Source organism: Rhinatrema bivittatum, chromosome 7, assembly GCF_901001135.1.
Source record: "Rhinatrema bivittatum chromosome 7, aRhiBiv1.1, whole genome shotgun sequence".
NCBI lineage: Eukaryota > Metazoa > Chordata > Amphibia > Gymnophiona > Rhinatrematidae > Rhinatrema > Rhinatrema bivittatum.
The window spans coordinates 10,762,574-10,781,766 of NC_042621.1; the positions used below are offsets into that span (position 1 = coordinate 10,762,574).

Here is a 19,193-nt window from a genome sequence, read left to right on the forward strand (position 1 = left end):
TTTGAACTTTGCTTAGTGTAGGAGGAAATATTTTTGTTTCTAGTCTCGTTTTGCACTGCATGCAGAAGGTGGTCTTGGGGTTTCCATGCCAGGATTGGTTTCCACTCCAGGTTTTGTTTCCACATTTGTAATTTGTGGTGGTAGTCTTTTATTCTATATTTGGTGAAGGCAGGTCTGTCTGTATTCTGTGTGTATGTGACTGAGATGAGATACTTTACTAGAAGTTTGTATCAGCCTTATTTGTTGTTTTTTCTCAATATTACATTGCACTGATGGTGAACTGTGCCTTTTCAAGGGTAGGGCTATTGCTGTTTCATTTCTTGGAGTTACTGCTACTGAGGTATGGCAGGTTTGATAGACAGGTACGGAGTGGGGTTTGTCTGTGTTATTTTACAATGTACCTGGTAGTAGAGGAGGTTTGTGATGCTGTTATTAAGATGACAGCAGAATCAGAATATCTTGTTTTGCATGATAAGTTGCACAGGGAAATGTCTTAGCTCTGCCCTGCACCCATTATTAGGAAATGGGGGACTGCTGTGGATGCAGTGCATGTGTTTATATTAAGTCCCATGATTTCAGTGTGTCACACATGTGAGCAGTATCTCTAAGGTGTGGCCTGATAGAAAAAAAGGTGGAGAACCACTGGTCTAGACGCTAAGAAATGTAATGTTCTCATTGCGCCGGGTTGCCTTCAGCTTTATTACTTCTAGGATAGACCAAAATGTACTTTGCATTTTGATTTCAGGGGCCCAAGTAAAAAGTTCTTAACTGGGCTTGCTCCAAGGATCCATTGTAGCCATCCGTACGGATGCCGTACGCTTGAACGGGGTCTAGTTCAAATAGAACGCTGGGCTGCGTCACACTACGCGGAGAACGCTCAGAGGAGCGTCACCTAGGGACACGGGCCTGCTGAGGTCACTTCCGTCCGGGAGCGCTTTCCTTCCGGCCGGCGTCAGCGGCTGTAACCCATAGTAACGGTCACGGTTTGTTTCAGTGGTGCTCCGATCCTGGCTAACTGTGAGCTCCGTTGAGCTGGTGGCGGGGGTGGGGGGAAGGCGGTACATCCGGGGTCCGGTGAGTTCAGAGAGAGAGGGGGGGGGGATCGTGTCGGGGCCGCCGGTCCGTGAGAGGAACGGGGGAAAGAGTCTCGAGGCCGTCGGTCCTTGATAAGCGGGGAAGGGGGGAGTCTCGAGGCCGCTGGTCCGTGACAAACGGGAGGGAGCGGGAATAGTCCCGAGGCTTCTGACGGTAGGAAGGGAGTCTGGGTGTCAGGACAGTATCCGGAGGGGGCGTTCATCATTTACACGTGGGGCATTTCTTGGCTTTGACGAGATCTTCTGATATTTTCAGGACTGAATCTCGGACGCAAACAGCTGGAGGTTGCAGCAAATGCAGGGGCTGAGAGAGCTGGGACTTGAAAGGTAAATGAAGAGAAAAAAAAGGCCTGGGATCTTTCGACTTCCTGCAGGTCCTGACTACAGGCTGCAGAGGATTTACAGTTTTCCTCCCGCAGGAGTCGGGCTCTGTGATGGTAATCAGTTTGGCAGAGATTCCCAAATGAATACATACCTTGCTGTTGAATATTGGGATGAAAGTGTTTCTAACTTGCAGTGATGCTGCTATCATAAAATACTAACCATGTTTCTGGATCCTCCTCAGTCGACTTTTGATGTCTTGTTTTCATGCAGTCTAAATAATCAGAAATGTGCCAGAGCTCTCTTTTGAGAAACAGTTCCTACATTTGAATGACAGTTCTTGTACTCCTGCTTTTTGTTGGGCAGAGAGTTGTTTACCTAGAAGATCTTAGGGGCAATTTTCTAATTGCTCATTTGGTTGTAAAATATGTGGGCACGTTTTATGTGCATGCTTTATGCAAATTTGTAAGGAGAAACACCTTTGTTACTTTTGGAAATTTAGGGAGTGCAAAGTATAGATATTAGAAGCACCTACTTGTGCAGGTGATTGACCTGTGGCAAAATAGCACATGTACACTTTGCAACTGCACATGTGCCATTTTATGCCTCCAACCTAAACTTGCCCACAGAGAATGCCTCTTCTTATTGTGGCTTAGTAAGTCTGTTATGGGAGCCACATTTGAAAAGGGTAATATTCAGTCAGGTCATTTTACCCAGGTAGATAGTGATTTACCTGAGTAAATGCATTTGACAATTGCTGTCTCCAAATATAAGTTGCCACTTTATTAATGTAATAATTTGGGGTGCGGAAGTCCAAAGGAGTGGTACACATTAGGAGGTGAAATAGTGATGTGCACAAACCAGGAGAGAGAGACTTCGGGGTGATCATGTTTGATTACCTCAATGTGGCAAAACAGCTTGATAAGGCATTTGTCAGAGAGATGCTGGGGTGCAAAGGGAGGTAGATAAAAGAAGCGATACCTCTTTATACATCACTGGTTACACCTTACCTAGAATATTGTGTGTGATTTTGGAGGCCATAACTTTGAAAGGATACAGAAAGGGTGGAGACAGTCCAGAGAGAGGTTACCAAAATGGTGCAGGGTCTACACCATAAGGTCTATGAGATGAGACTGAAGGACTTAAATAGTGGTGAGAAGAAATAAGGGGGGGGTTATCATAGAGGCACTTAAATAATACCAGGATAGAAATAATGCATTAGGAACTAACCTTTTCCTTAGGCAAGAGTGCTCCAGAACAAAAGGCTACAGTATGAGGCTGCAAGGGACGCAGGAGTAGCATCAAAATGTATTTCTTCACAGAGGGTAGTGGAGTATATAGAACTGTCCTTCAGTGGACATGGTGAAAACAAAAATGGCACTGGAATTCAAGAAAGCCTGGGATAAACCCAGAGGATCTGTAATTGCAAAGAAATGAAGAGAGAGCCAGAGATCAGCTGGTGTCTATGGCTTTACATCAGGAAGGTAAACTAATATGGGTGAAATTACACGTGACTCTCAAAATATAAGTAAATATAAAATAAAATAATTGAGAGTCTATCTTAACTCACAATTTACATTGAAAATTCCTTCATTCATCAACATAATTCTATATAAAATGAATCTCATTCACGCCACATTCATACCATAAAATAGTCCGTAAAAAGCGGACTAAAAACAATTCTCTTCTATACCAGTATCAATGATTAGTGAAATTTATTGCAATACAAAAAATATGCATAAATGATAAATATATATAATATTTATATGCACAATGATGAATATAAAATATATTATCGGAACCCTTTCCACATTTGTTTTTATACAACCATATCACATAACAACAACAAATATCCCCAATTGATTTGTATGCCAATGTTCTTTCAAACATATAAGAACATAAGAAATTGCCATGCTGGGTCAGGCCAAAGATCCATCAAGCCCAGCATCCTGTTTCCAACAGAGGCCAAACCAGGCCACAAGAGCCTGGCAAGTACCCAAAAACTAAGAAGATCCCATGCTACTGATGCAATTAATAGCAGTGGCTATTCCCTAAGTAAAATTGATTAATAGCAGTTAATGGACTAGAGATGTGAATCGTGTGCCAGATCGTCTTAACGATCAGATTTGGCTGGGGGGGGGGGGGGGGGAAATCTGATCGTTAAGATATGTGAATTGGAATCGTTTCCGATTCCAATTCACATCGCTAATTTTTTTTAGGGAGGCCCGCGCCGCTAAAAAAAACCCCACCCGACCCTTTAAATCGACCCCACCCTCCCGACCCCCCCCCAAAACCTTTTAAAATTACCTGGTGGTCCAGGGGGGCCTCGGGGAGAGATTTCCCGTTCCCAGGCATCAGCTGTTCTAAAAGAAAATGGCGCCGATGCCCTATCACATGGTAAGGGCAAAGGGGCATCGGCGCCATTTTTTTTTTTAGAACAGCTGATGCCTGGGAACGGGAAATCTCTCCCCGAGGCCCCCCTAGACCACCAGGTAATTTTAAAAGGTTTTGGGGGGGGGTTGGGAGGGGGGGGTCGATTTAAAGGGTCGGGTGGTTTTTTTTTTTTAGCGGCGCGGGCCTCCCTAAAAAAAAAAAAAAGGGTCGGGAGGGTGGGGGAGGCTAAGGGGGGTCGATTTAAAGGGTCGGGTGGGTTTTTTTTTTTATCGGGCCATCGGCGCCATTTTAATTAGTGGCAGCCAAAATGGCGCCGATGGCCCGAGAGCGGGAGATCGCGCCGGGATCCCCCCCCACTGGACCACCAGGTAATTTAACATTTTGGGGGGGTTCGGGAGGGTGGGGGAGGGTAAGGAATTGGTTTTAAAGGGTCGGGGTGGGTTTAGGGGTTGTTTTGGTGTGCCGGTTTTCCCGCCCTCCCCCAGATAATTCCCGTGCCCTATTTAACGATACAATACAAATGCCCCTGACGATAAATCGGGGGCATTTGTATTGTATCGTTCACTCTAATGATTTAGGACGATTTTAAAATTATCTGACGATAATTTTAATCGTTCAAAAACAATTCACATTCCTATAATGGACTTCTCCAAGAACTTCTCCAAACCTTTTTTGAACCCAGCTACACTAACCGCACTAACCACATCCTCTGGCAACAAATTTCAGAGCTTTATTGTACATTGAGTGAAAAAGAATTTTCTCCGATTAGTTTTAAATGTGCTACTTGCTAACTTCATGGGATGCCTCCTAGTCCTTCTATTATTCGAAAATGTAAATAACCGAGTCACATCTACTCGTTCAAGACCTCTCATGATCTTAAAGACCTCTATCATATCCCCCCTCAGCCGTCTCTTCTCCAAGCTGAACAGCCCTAACCTCTTCAGCCTTTCCTCATAGGGGAGCTGTTCCATCCCCTTTATCATTTTGGTTGCCCTTCTCTGTACCTTCTCCATCGCAACTATATCTTTTTTGAGATGTGGTGACCAGAATTGTACACAGTATTCCAGGTGTGGTCTCACCATGGAGCGATATAGAGGCATTATGACATTTTCCGTTTTATTAACCATTCCCTTCCTAATAATTCCTAATATTCTGTTTGCTTTTTTGACTGCTGCAGCACACTGAGCCGACAATTTTAAAGTATTATCCACTATGATGCCTAGATCTTTTTCCTGGGTGGTAGTTCCTAATATGGAACCTAACATCGTGTAACTACAGCAAGGGTTATTTTTCCCTGTATGCAACACCTTGCACTTGTCCACATTAAATTTCATCTGCCATTTGGATGCCCAATCTTCCAGTCTTGCAAGGTCTTCCTGTAATGTATCACAATCCGCTTGTGATTTAACTACTCTGAATAATTTTGTATCATCCGCAAATTTGATAACCTCACTCGTCGTATTCCTTTCCAGATCATTTATATATATATTGAAAAGCACCGGTCCAAGTACAGATCCCTGAGGCACTCCGCTGTTTACCCTTTTCCACAGAGAAAATTGACCATTTAATCCCACTCCCTGTTTTCTGTCTTTCAACCAGTTTGTAATCCACGAAAGGACATCGCCTCCTATCCCATGACTTTTTAGTTTTGTTAGAAGCCTCTCATGAGGGACTTTGTCAAATGCAATGCAAAAATTGTGCTCCCTTTTTTTTGCATGTTATACCATTGTACATTCAAAAAACATCACCATTCATTTATATAATGCCTCTCATAGGTAACATGTCTCGTATGGCATCTATTTTATATCTTTCTTCATGCTTTTATTTGCACTTTTATTCATTTGTGCATAAAATACCATCTTAAGCATATTTCAAGCGTAAATGTTAGTCTTCTATGGGCATGTAGTCATAGTTGTCGCATTCCCTTTCACAATCATATATATATCTTATTACATTCCCATGTTATATATTGGGGTTTTGGCCTTCTACCATCATGCGAAAACTGCTGGTCACATTCCCTACAAGGCACCCTTGTTTCGAAGACCCAAATCTACAAAACAAAAGCTCTACTCAAACGCCTATCACATGAGTCAGTCATCAGACTGCCAGCTATAATCCGACTGATAAACACTAACCTGACACACTTGTAGCCAATCCTTTTAGCAGCTTCCTTAAAAGCTAAAACATGCAATTATCATTCGGGTTTACCAATGAATTTCTTGCTTCTTTACTCGAAATATTAACTGTACAGACACATATTGAATTATAATGCACCTTTTCCCAAGTCCTTAAATGTTTTTTAAAAAGGTACTCGCCCACAGGTTAACATCATTGTGCCTATAAATATTATAATATATATTTATCATTTATGCATATTTTGTGTATTGCAATAGTTTTCATTAATCTTTGCCACAACACTTAAGACTTCAGCACAACTTGAAGAGATTTAAAAAAGGCCTAAAAACGTTGCTTTTCCAACAGGCATTTGAGACTGATACTCAAGACACTAGCTGAGATCCACGTAATTTTATGCTTTACTATTATCTTTTTAGCTTGCTATAACGACATTTTTAGTTCTTTAATGACTTTTACATTAATTTATACTACATGATTTTGTTGTGTATTTTTATTCCTTTTTCAATGTTTTTCTTTCAAGTGTTACTTTGTAAACCGTGGAGATAGAATTCTTTTCTGTGCAACGGTATAGAAAAACTTTATAAATAAATAAATTGATACTGGTATATAAGAGAGTTGTTTTTAGCCTGGTTTTTATGGACTTTTTTATGATGTGAATGTGGAGTGAATGAGATTCATTTTATATAGAATTATGTTGATGAATAAAGAAATTACATCAGGAAGGAAATTAGGCAGACTAGAGGGGCAATGTGGGCCTTATCTGCCATCATTTTCTATGTTTCTATGAAAAAATAATATTTCTATATCACTTATTTGCATTTAATTACCATCTATACATAATCATTTTTAAAATGTTCTACAAACCCATAAAAACAATAGTTACTATCAAAACATTACACATTTGAAATCAAATGTTTAAGCTGAAGTAAGTTCTTGATTGCATTTGGTTTATTATTATATCCTTTAAAAGTTAACATTTTGAATTGCAGCCTGAATGATAAACCAGTAAAGGAGTGGGGCCATTATGGAATCCTGTAATGAAAAAGAATTGGTTTTGGAAAAAAATGAGAATCAACAAGAAGTAGTCCAGTGGAGAAATTCAAATCTAAATGAAACAGGAAGGAATCTTGTTTTTAGTCTTTTAAGGATCAGTGAAAAGAATTCAGAGGAAGATGAAAATTCTATGGAATATGTTATTGGAACAGGATGGGAGGGAGCAGTAAGTTATATTTTAATATCTTTAAGTGCAGCTTATGAACAACATTCCTTAGCCATGACATTTAAGTCTTTCTACATAATGAAGTATATGTCTGGATGTTTGCTTATAATGAGAGAGTTTTTGAATTGATCCTTTTGGGGGATGTCATTTGTCTATAATGCTCAGAGATAAAGGGTAAGTTATTAATGCATTTTCACATCATGGTGAGCTCTGGAAAGACAATCTGAATGAGTAAAGCTAGTTTGCCCCCAGATGAAGGCTGCCCAAGGGATTGTTGTAAGTTCCCTCAGGGAGTCTTTCCTTCGGAGAGGTGGTGTGGGGCAAAATGGTGTTTGTGTTTCCAGAGCTCACTATGATGTAAAAGTGCATTAACAGCTTACCATTACCCTTTGGGTGTTATAGACACAAGGCTGGAACATTCTTTACTTGATCCTTTTTGTGGACTTCCCTCGACTGGGATTGCTTAGTTTTTTCTGATAAATTGGTACCAGTCCATTTTGGATGCAGTGAATTCAGTTCTGTTGTTGTCATTTTAACACTTGCCTCTCACTCTTCTCTCTTTGCCCTGCTCTATCCCACCCAAGTCATGCAGACCTTACTCGCTCTCCTCCCAGTCCCCCTCCCCATCCTTCTTATTTCTCTCACTGTTTCCATCGAAGCCCAAGGAGGAGGCGGTGTCCTTAGCCCCCATTGCCTGGGAGGCTAGAAACAGAGGATCACAGCCAAACCGCACATTTTACTTTCAGAAATTAACACCTGCCCAAAGGCTGGCGTTAATTTCGGCCGGCACCAAGGAGTGTACAGAAAAGCAGAAAAAAACTGCTTTTCTGTACACCCTCTGACTTAATATCATAGCGATATTAAGTCAGAGGCCCCAAAAGTAAAAAAAATAAATAAATAAATTTAAAATCGACCCGCGGGTCGGAAGACGGATGCTCATTTATGCCGGCGTCTGTTTTCTGAACCTGTGGCTGTCAGCGGGTTTCAGAACAGACACCGGCAAAATTGAGCGTCGGCTGTCAAACCCGCCGACAGCCGCCGCTCCTGTCAAAAAGGAGGCGCTAGGGACGTACCTGTGTCCCTAGCTCCTCCTTTATTACCGCAGGCCCTAATTTGCATATGTCACCCTCCTGAATCGCGCGCCCAGGAGAGTGGCCTGTGCGCGTGCCGGGAGAGCGGGCGCTCGCTGGCTCTCCCGCGCGCTTTTCTGTATCGGCATGTTAGTTCTTTGAATGATATAAAAGTCATGTTTGCTCCTCATGTCACAGGAGAAAGTGGACTCTTAAGCTTGAAAGTTTATGCCTCAATAAAGGTGCCACCCGCATCTTTGCATGTTAGTAACAGAAGCTTTTTGCAGGGCTGTAACTGCAGGATAAAGCTGGCTGACGAAAATCCTGTTTAGCTCAGCTTCAGGTGAGCATATGCAGCATGTGGTGGGGTTTTAGGTCAGAGATGACATTTCATGGCTGGTTCACTCTCAGGCACACAAATATTCATTTTTGATATTTTTTTTTTTTTACTTCAAGGCTTCAGCACTCAGCCCGGCAGCACGCCCATGCCAGCTGGTGGCTCTGAATAACTTTTTTGCTTTCAATTACTTAATACAGATGAAAGTAAACTTCAAACTAGGTACTAAGCTGAGGTAGTTTCCACAATCAAGAGTATTCACATAGGTCTCACGTCTCACACACAGCATGTAACAGATGACATACAATTAAAGAAATAGAGCAATACTGCAATAAATTTTGCAATAGGAAAAGTGTGTTTGTAACACATGGTTGGTCAACATCATCAGCAGTACAACTTGTACATAAGAATTGTCATGCTGGGTCAGACCGAGGTCCATCAAATCCAACATCCTGTCTTTGACAGTGGCCAATTCAGGTCACAAGTACCTGGCAAATTCCATAAAATAGATCTAACTCCTTTTACTCAGTCTCAGAGATAGCAACAGCTTTCTTTACCTGGCTAATAACATGTTATGCACATTTTCTCCAGGAACTTGTCCAAACCTCTTTTAAACTCACCTTGATCACATCCTCTGGCAACAGGTTCCACAGCTTGACAGTGTGCTGAGTGTAAAAGTACTTTCTACAATCTGTTTTAAATCTACTGATGGTTTCATAGAGTGTCCCCTTGTTTTTAGTAATATTTAAAAGGGTAAATAACTATTTTATTTACCCATTCCACCCCACTCATGATTTTATAAACTATTGTGTCCCCTCTCAGCTAACCCTTTTCCAAACTGAAGAGTCCTAGCCTGCATAGCCTGTCATAGGAGATATATTCCATCTCTTTTATCATTGTCACCCACTTCTGTACCTTTTCTAGTTCTGCTGTAAAGACCAAACCGATCACAAGTGAAATCACATTTTTTTGTTTCCTGGGCATAGATTGGATAAACTAGATTAAATTCATGTTGCATTCAGACTTACGTAAGTGACGTCCAGCTGAGACAAATCACTGGTGTTTTTTTTATTGGATAAATAAGAAACACTGTTGGCTTCACTGGGATAAATACTGATTGTGCATCACTGCGCTCAGATCTCTATTTTCACTTGCTTCAAAGGCACACCCTTTCAGATTCACTTTTATATTTGAAAAGTTTGAAGATTTGGAATACTTTGGTTTGGATTTCTAATAACATTTGCAGAGTCAATCTGAGTAAATGTATAAAGCTTCAAAGTTTGATTCCAGCCGTCTGTTGGAATCAGACTTCTCTTCTTATGTTTAACGAGATCAAAGGTGATTTTGATTATCTAAATATTTGCAGTCCTAAACCTAGATTCCAGTAAGATTAGCAGCGGCTTACTGATCCCTTATTAAAACATCTTACTACACATGTATGAATGTTTGTTTTGCAGTCTGTAGTTTAGACCTGATCTGTCACATGTTTGTGTTCCTTATTTACCTTTCTGCCTTTTATTTACTGAAGATTTATTTTTATTTTTTGTAGCAAGTAGGAGGCATTGCTGCTTTAAAGCCAGTGCATACTGTGACTCTATCCTTGTGATCCAGTCTGGAATAATAAACCCATTGTAATCTCTGCCATTTGTTTATATTGTATTGTATTGGTTTTCTTTCTTTTTTTTTCTCATTCCTCTGTTGTTGAGTCTCTTCTATTTGATTGGGCTGAAACCTGCTTTTATTTTTACAGGTACAAGGCTGGGGAAGAACCTCTCCATTTGCTTGCCTCCAGCCCCCGAAAAAACCAAGAAAAGCAAAACTGGGAGAAACGGTCAACAGTTGCCTGTTGTGTTTAGATCTGTTACAAGCCATGGACAAAAATGTTACCCTAGAGACCAAAGCTACAGCACAGCAGTCAAAACCTGCCGGGAAGTTACCTGCGGCCACCCCGGCGTCTTCCAGTCAAGAAGAAGTTTCAGCAGAGGGACCCCCAGTGGAGCATTCCAAAAGCATCAGCTGTCTGGGAGGCTCTAAGAAAGACACCGTTGTCCAAAAGCTGTGTACCTCGCATGCCAGCCAAGGAGAACAGAAACAAGCGAAGGAGTACGCTGTCTGGTTCCAAGAGAAACTGAAAAATACTGTCAATACGGCATCCCTTGCTTCCAGAGAAATGAAGAAAGGCTTCAACCTGGATTCTACCATGCTGAGTTCTGGTATTGGCTCTGAAAGTGAGGAATCACTGCTTTTAAATACATTTCTGGTTCTGCCTCCTGTGGGATCCGCAGTGTGCAATGATCCTTCAGATGTTTCAGTCAGGAAAAATAAAGGCATTGTGATCCAGCAACAAGAGAGAGGGCACAGCAGGGCATTAATGGAGAATCCTTCCTCATGCAACACAAGCAAAAAACCAGAGCCACAGAGTGAAAGAGGAAGTGCTGACAAAAGAACTGATCTGCTGCTGAGTAAAGAGATAAAAATTCAAGAAACTGTACCTGTTTTTGCCGCCACAATCCCAAGGCCTCCTATGTTACGAGAAAATGAATATTTTTACTGGCAGTGCTCTTTTGTACCCAAGAAAACCAGTCCCACCCCATTAAATGCTGTCACCTCAAAACAAAATGATCCTCTCGCTATGAAATTGCTGCAGGGAAGGACAGTACAGACCAGACAGAATGGGAGGCTGGATGAGCCCAAGCCTCACTGTAGTCACAGCATCAGAAATGAGACTAAAGCACGACTCAAAACCAAGGTAGAGATTAATCCGCTGCTAACGGGACCTTTGCTGCCTGCTCTCACCGTTACCAGAGTAGAAATACCAGTGTCCTCTTACAGACCGCTGTAATATTATAGATGAAAATAATTGCTTGATGACAAAAGGCTGTAGTTATGAATTCTGTGCCGTTTATATTGATTGCACAGACAGATGTTAACTATCATCCACTGCATGCTAATTTTTCCATTGGTGCGGTACATTAGAATATCGACTGCCTCAGCTATGTAGACGTGTAGAATGCACAGTCTGGCACTCTATCCGGTTGGGTCACTAAAATGCTTAAATCGGCCTACATAGCCAGTATAAAATACATCCTGCTTTTAGCTGTTATTTCTTTCATACAGTTTGGAATGTGCCTTATTCCAACAAATGGTAAGCAGAACTAATGTGATTGGGGGGATTTTTTTTAAGTATGGTTCTTGTTGTTTAAAATTTTTTTTTTTTTCACTTGTTTGCTTTTAAAAGGCAAAATGTTTTAAAAGAGCCTAATGTTTTACAGCAAGTTCTCAAACTCCCACATCAACACTCCATGTGATGTGTGTCCCAGCTCCCAGTATTCCTAGGTCAGGCTATGGTTATTTATAACTTTGCTGATTTTGTTTTTCCGGCTGTTCTGTACTATCATTTATGTCTTGTAGAAGGTATCTCATTCTACAAGCGTGTTGTCTCACACAGATTTGGACTAATAACAACGTGCCTTACGTGTCTCTCTGCAGCTTGCTTGAAGGTAACAAGCCTTACAAAAAAGTTATGTTGTGTAAAACTACTGTATTAGAAAGCATCAGTTTTTCTGAAGAGTTAACTAATAGAAAAGGCCTTCTCTTCCAGTAGTGGATCTTGGGTCCTCAGAAATAACCAAGAAGGGGAACTGAAATTATTTCCTTTTACAAAACAAAAAGGTTATATCTTTAACCAAATTGATATCCGTGCCGTGTTAAGATGAGAGGTGGTAGAGTTGTTTGCCCCTGTACAGTGGAGAGAGCCACAGTGGTTAAAAGGGTTGAGTGTATCCTCATCACGATAGTTTGGGACCCATGGTTTAACATAACCAAAAGTCATTTTTCCCAGGAGATTATCTTCCTTTCAATTCCTATTTAAAATGTGATATCACATTAGTGAGTCTGTACTATTTGTGTGATTATAAGCACAGAGGATTCTTAGTTGTGAAGAATTGAAGAGAAAGCTAGATATCGGCTGGGATCTATGACACTGCACTAGGATTAAAATGGGGCCTTATTTGCCATCTCTTTCTTTGTCTTTCCAGCTTCTCTCCCATCCTTAGCACAATGTCGGAGCAGAATAGGACAGCCACTGCTACAGTTCCACTTTTCTGAACAATACCATCACTGTTGCCACCAGTTAGAACTGTGGATGGAACTGGCATGAAAACTATGCTACCCTCACAGCAGATTTTTCTTATATATTTTTGTAATTAATATTCCAGCCGTCTTCCTGAGTATTCAGATTCCCACCCTAGTTCCATGAACGGTCCATCTTGTTCTGGCTATTGATTTGTTGTTCTGGAGTATTAGCTATTATGAAGGTGGAAAGCTTTTCCAATAACCAGAATCTGGACATGACTGAGCAGTATTAGGATTTCCAGTTTGGATTTGACTCTCTTCTGAAACTGCCCTTAGATCTCTCTTGTTGACCTGTAGAGGGGTCCTGAAACTGAGTTCAGCTTGGGGTGGATTTAAGCCTCCAGCTGCCCTTAGCCATTGGGACATCTGGCTATTCTCCTTCAGTTGGGGGGGTTCCCCTCTGAAAACACACATTGCAGTGTTGTAAAGTCACAAAATGATGAAGCTGTGCAGGAGTGCCATTTCTGGTAGCAGAGCGACTGCCCCTAGACAGTTGCCCACTCTGCCTTTTGGGAAATTCACCTATGTGAATTCCCCACTCATGTTTCTTTGTGGTGTTAAGGGGTTTGATACATCCAAATTTGATACTCAGGAAATATTATGGGTAAAAGATGTTTGGAAATTTGTCATTAATAAAAGTAATCATATTCTATGTTAAAAAAAAAAACCTCAAAATGAACAAACATGGCTCAGAGGCCTTGTATAATCTTAGAAAAATAAAATGTCTCCATTCCACCAGATTTTAGACTAGTTCTCTTCCCATTACCAACATGTGGCATTGAGCAGAGGGTGCACTCTGATCATGATTTGACCATGAGGTCTAGCTGTTACGCTATGAAAAAGCAGCTTTACAAAAATGACAATTCCAGACAGGAAAAATGGAACTTGCCTTTTAAAATCAGCTTTTTCATACAAATCCATAGTGATATTTAAAAATAAGGGAAAGGTGTTATGTAAGGAATATAGTTTGTTGCAGCTAGGTTTCTTATTTTTCCTTAAATGTAAAACGTTTTTAAAATGTAAAAAATGGTCTCATAGTAAAAATCATGGGACGAATGTGGCTATGGTAATGCTTGGGGCTGGATTTACAGCAGTCTGGAGCAGAAGTAAACATTCTGGACAATTGCTAGGTTAAATGGTGCCCTGAGTGGGTGGAGGGTGGGGGTGTGATGCCATGGCTGGACAGTAGCATTTCTATAATAATGTGGCTGTGCAGAAGCAACCCTGTTGGGAGTTTAGACCACTGCTGATGCCCCACCTGGCAGGGTGTGCTGGTGCCAGTGGCCCTGTAAACATTTTTATATCGGAGGGTGCTTGGACATGTAGAAAAGTCATGTATGTGTTAGTGAGCATGATTGTTCATGAAGGGCATTAATAAGAGTGTGAGTAGTGGCCCTTCCTGGATGCTCCTGGTATTTATCAAATATCAGGCTGGGATGAATATTCTTTTACAGCAGTTATTATTCATCCAAACACAATTTATTTCTGTTTACCTTTCAGGTGCAAAGTAAATGTGGCTGAATCATGCCCAAGAGTTTGAACTGTTGTCTATGCTGTGGCCTGTTGATCTCAGAATTCACTTCCCTTACAGGGTTCACTGCTAATGTGATCAGATATACAGTGAATTATGGCACCATTGCAATAGGGAGAGCTCCTACTATAGTTAAATTTACAGTGGTCATGATTAGAACAGGCTGGAATTGGCAGGATTTAAGTTGAAAAATAACAACCTCCTACCTAGCATCTCCATAATAAACTCTAGCGTCTGGGCCTGTAAAAAAACCAATGATGGGATGGCATGAAGGGCAAATGGAGATGCTGGTACTAGTACACTAACTGTCATATATTTGCTATGCATTCTAGCGTTGTTAGATTGTGTAATTCCAGGAAGTCTGCAGAGTATATTGTGAACAAAGATAGTGCACTTTCTGTAGTTCTGTCTCAAAATTGTTTTTAAATCGTTCATAAGGCCTGTAACTACCATTTGCAGCACATGAAAACAGTTTTTCTTGTAGTTGTGTTTTAAAATCCCTGTTTGAAAAATTAACAAGCCAGAATGAAAAGGAATTAGTTTTTGCCCTGAGATTTGTACTTGATCATGGTTCTAGAATTTCTGTATTAATTGTTATCACAAGAATGACTACACTAGTTCATCAACCGGTATTTATGTAGCTATGACTTCACAATATAATTTTACATTTACTTCATTTGATATCGGTTTTAAGTAGAATGTTGTTAAAATTGCTGTAAATTTTATATTGTGATCTCTGTATTAAATCTACAGCTTTCTTTATGTATAAACTTGCTTTTAATGTTAAGGAGAACACCATTAATACACTAAGTTGACCATCAAAAGTTCCTTTGGCCAATATAAGTACTTATCCCATGCAGATGAACAGTATCTTCAACGACACCATCTTCTTGGGTTAGGCTGCTGTGAACAGGTGCCTAACGGTGGGGGTGGCCATGAATGGGAAACATGCTATGGATGCTGCCACGATTGCAGTCTTCCTTATTTATTTTATTTATTTAAAAAACCACCTGCTCCAGAATTGATCGTAGCAGTTTACATTGTCACATACATAATAAGCAAATAAGCTAAGACAAACATTAAAATAAAACACAATAATATAATACAGAATAGTATAGCAAACAAGAATTCAACTAACAATCAAAAATTATTACTTTCTATAAAAGTATCTTAAGAGTTGAGAGAGAGGTTCTTGCAGGAAATACACATTTAGCATAGGCTGTGCCGCTAGGGGAGCAGCAATGAAGAATGGTCTCAAAGAAAAACTTCGTTGCTGCATGTCCTCTGGCAGGGGTGGCCAACTCCAGTCCTCGAGAGCCACAAAGAGGCCAGGTTTTCAGGATATCCACACTGAATATGCATGAGATAGATTTGCATGCACTGCCTCCATTGCATGCAGATCTATTCAGACCAGGTGCTTACTGGGTGTGCAAACCATGCAATCGCGGGGGGGGGGGGCAGCAGATGGAGCCCACCAAAAGAAAGAAGGGAGAGGCCCATGTGGCACCAGTGAGCCCCCATCTCTCTGGCAGCAGAAGAGAGAGGCCTACATTTCAGCTCTAGAAAAGGGGACTGATTTTGCAGCTCGGCACTGAACACTCATGGTGCTAGCACTTCCTGTATGCTCATCTCGTGCATTGCAAGATGGGCACACAGTAAATGCTAACACTGCCAGTGTTGAGTACTGTGGGGCCAGCCAGCCGGCAGGCACCCAAGGAGAAACTTCAGGAAGGACTGCACTGCAAGGAATCCTCTCCTTGCCCAAAGAGCAAGGTACTGTGAGGCAGCGGCAGCAATAAGAGATTGGTGGACCCTGCCTGTGTAGAGAGAGTTTTGGTGTGAATGGGGGGCCAGGGATGAGTGAATATGAATAGGAACCTGTGTAGGATGGGTGGGTGTGAATGCAAGCCTGCCTGGGAGCAATGTATGTGCAAAAAGAAGCTGGGTGGGTGTGTGTGAATCGGAGCCTGCCTGGGGGATTGGGGGGTGTGTGCCAATGATAGCCTGCCTGGTGGGGGGTGGATGTGAATAGGAGTCATGGGGGGGGGGGGGATGTGAGTGAATGGGAGCCTGCATGCGGGGGATGGCTTTGAGCGTGTGAATGGGAGTCTGTCTGCCAATAGTAACCTGCCTAGGTGGGTTGGATGTGTGTGAGTGTGTGTGAATGAATGGGACCCAGCATGGTATGTGTGGTGTAAATGGGAGCAGAGACGGATTTAGGAGTTTGCCACCCCTAGGCTTTGTTGCTGCTGTTGTGCTCAAACCCGCCCCCCCCCCCCCCAGGTAAGGTCAGAGAGCAGGAGATGTAAGGCAGAATCCCACAGTTCTCTGCAGCAACTCGGGCATACATTGCTGTGGAAAAAGCTGAAGCACATCGGCAAACATTTGCATCTTTCATATTATAAAAATTAAATCATTTTTGACCCTTGTTTGTGTCTGTATAATTTATTTTTTATTGGGTGAGGAAAAGGGATCGTAATTGTTAGTAAAAGAAGGAGAGCTTTGATGGAGTGTTCAATTTGTAAACCTGCTAATGCATAGCAATGCTGAATGCAGTCTGTTCTGCGCAGAAAATAGCAGAGACCCGGCATGCTGCAAACGGAACTCATCCTGTGTGTGCCACGGGATGCGCCCCATTCACGGCAAAGATGGCGGCCTCGGAGCGCTGTGTGCCACGAACGGAATATATTCCGCTCACGGTGAAGATGGAAGGCCCCCGTGTGCCACGAACAGAGTGCATTCCGCTTGCGGCGAAGATGGAAGGCTCCGGTGAGAGAGAATGTGTGTGGGAGAGGACGGGAGGGTGGGAGAGAGAGCATGGGAGGTAAGGGGGGATGCTTGAGTGTGGTTTTTCAGAGAGGGAGCCTATATGAGGGGAAGGGATGTGGGGGAGGGGAAGTGAGAGCATGGAAGGTAAGAGAGCAGGGGGGGATGCTTGAGTGTGGGTTTCAGAGAGAGGGAGCCTATATGAAGAGATTGTGAAGGAGTGTGTGTGTGTGAGAGATTGGGAGCTCGTGTGTATGAAAAAGGGATCATATGTATGTGAGGGTGCTGGCTTGTGTGAAGGGATTGTGTATTTGTAAGACAGAGCCTGTGTGAAGGGGTGTGTAAGAGACAGCCTGTGTGAGGATGTATGAGAGAGAGAGAAAGGGAGCTTGTGTGGTTGTGTATAAGAGAGAGGGCCCTGTATGAAGGAATATGTGTGTGTGCAAGAGAGTGTGAGAGCCTGTATGAGGGTGTGTGTATGTGTATTAGAGAGAGGGAGCATGTGTGTGTGTGAGAGAGGGAGGGACAGAGGGAGCCTGTGTGAGGGGCAGTACTAAGAACAGGTTCAAACTCTGGGAATGGCAATAGAGTGGAAGGGGTTGAGCCTAGAGGTGGAGGGGAGAGATACTGGCAGGTGGAGAAGTTGGGGCCTGAGAGGGCAAAGTGGCCAGGGGAGTAGGGAAAGTGAATTTCTAGGGAAATTCTGCTCAAAATATTAAATTCTGCATCTTTAAGTAATAACTTTTGCTGTATTAATTTAAAATGTAATTACTTAAAGACTGTCATGTAAATTGTGTTATTTTGACCAATATAAAGTTTGCAGAATTTTAAATTTTTTTGCACAGAATTCCCCCAGTAGACAATGAATGTCAGTAATCAAAATGGCATAGACAGCCCTTTGCCCTCACTATGTCACAGGGGCTACCGCCACCATTGGTCGACCCCAGTGACATAGTGAGGGCAAAGGGCCGTCAGCGCCATTTTGACTACTGGCAGCCGACAGCCTAAGTCCAAGAGATTGCTCCCGGACCGCTCCTGGACCCCCGCTGGACCTCCAGGGACTTTTGGCAGGTCTTGGGGAGAGGGGGGTCAGGAGGGTGGGGGGTTGTAGTAAATTAATTTTGGAGGTCGTGGGGGGTGTCGGGAGGGTGGGACTTTGTTAGATTTTTACTTTTTTATTAAAGATTTGTCTGCGAGCCCTCGACCCCCACTGGACCACCAGGTACTTTTGGCAGGTCTTTGGGGGGGGGGGGGGTTGTAGTAAATTAATTTGGCAGGTCTTGGGGGGGCATCAGGAGAGTAGGGGGTTGTAGTAAATTAATTTGGTAGGTCTTGTATGGCTCTCATGGAATTACATTTTAAAATATGTGGCGTTCATGGCTCTCAGCCATAAAGGTTCCCGACCCCGGGTGTTAGGCTGAGGGATGGGAGGTTTAGATGGAACAGACTTCCTTTTTCTCTAGTTAGCAAGGATGGATCTGATCCCAGGTGAATCAGAAGAATGCTGGAAAGTCATATGAGATATGCAAACCAAACCTGTCTGGGCCATACTGGAGCAATGACGATCAGTCAAACTCGATCTTTTGGAACTTTCTGTACTGGTCTGGCTATTGGTGGAATCCATAGAAAAGCATATAAAATGTCTGAATTCCAACTGAGCAGGAAAGCATCTTAAGCTGACGGGTTTTCTGAATATAATGGAGCAGAACCTCTGCAGTTTCCTGTTCTATTCTGATGTGAATAGATCAATTGGTGGAAGACTCCATAACCCAAATACTACCTGCTCATCTCCCTGAGAGAGAAGTGGCTTGCAGGACAGATTGATGCTTGCACACCAATTCCCATCTTATTGCTTCTTGACAGAGAGGTCATGATCCCATAGCTCCCTGCTTGTTCACAAAGAACATAGCCATTTGGTTGTCTATTTCTCATGGAGAAGATATGTGAAAGTTGACAGTGAGTACTTGATCATTCTCAGTTTTAGTAAGGTGATTTGAAATTGTTTTTCTTGGAGAGACCAAGTTCCTTCTGTTAAAAAAGGTTCAGTGTATATACACCCCAGCCTTTTGTTGAGGCATCAGTCACTAAAATAATTTGATAAGGGAACAGACGAATGGAGCACCTTCTTGAAGGACGCAAAGGTTTAGCCAATGTAACTGTTTCATGTTCTGTGAGAATCATATTTTGGCTG

The 19,193-nt window shown here is 42.2% G+C and overlaps 1 protein-coding gene across 12 annotated transcripts in view; it reads left to right on the forward strand.

Annotated features, from left to right (window-relative positions):
* The first annotated feature begins 826 nt into the window (after positions 1 to 826).
* Positions 827 to 19,193, forward strand: part of C7H16orf46 (chromosome 7 C16orf46 homolog) — a 63,693-nt gene continuing 45,326 nt past the window's right edge. Inside the window, exons 1-6 of one of the 12 annotated variants that reach the window (XM_029608147.1) lie at positions 829 to 1,017; positions 1,351 to 1,421; positions 6,935 to 7,164; positions 10,322 to 11,320; positions 11,983 to 12,071; positions 14,206 to 15,487. In XM_029608147.1, coding sequence (XP_029464007.1) covers positions 6,970 to 7,164; positions 10,322 to 11,320; positions 11,983 to 12,030 — 1,242 coding nt within the window. In that variant the 5' untranslated portion in view covers positions 829 to 1,017; positions 1,351 to 1,421; positions 6,935 to 6,969 and the 3' untranslated portion in view covers positions 12,031 to 12,071; positions 14,206 to 15,487. Of the gene's footprint in view, positions 1,075 to 1,350; positions 1,422 to 6,934; positions 7,165 to 10,321; positions 15,488 to 19,193 lie in introns of those variants that run through there. The other 11 variants (XM_029608148.1, XM_029608146.1, XM_029608144.1 and 8 more) reach the window with 11 other exon arrangements.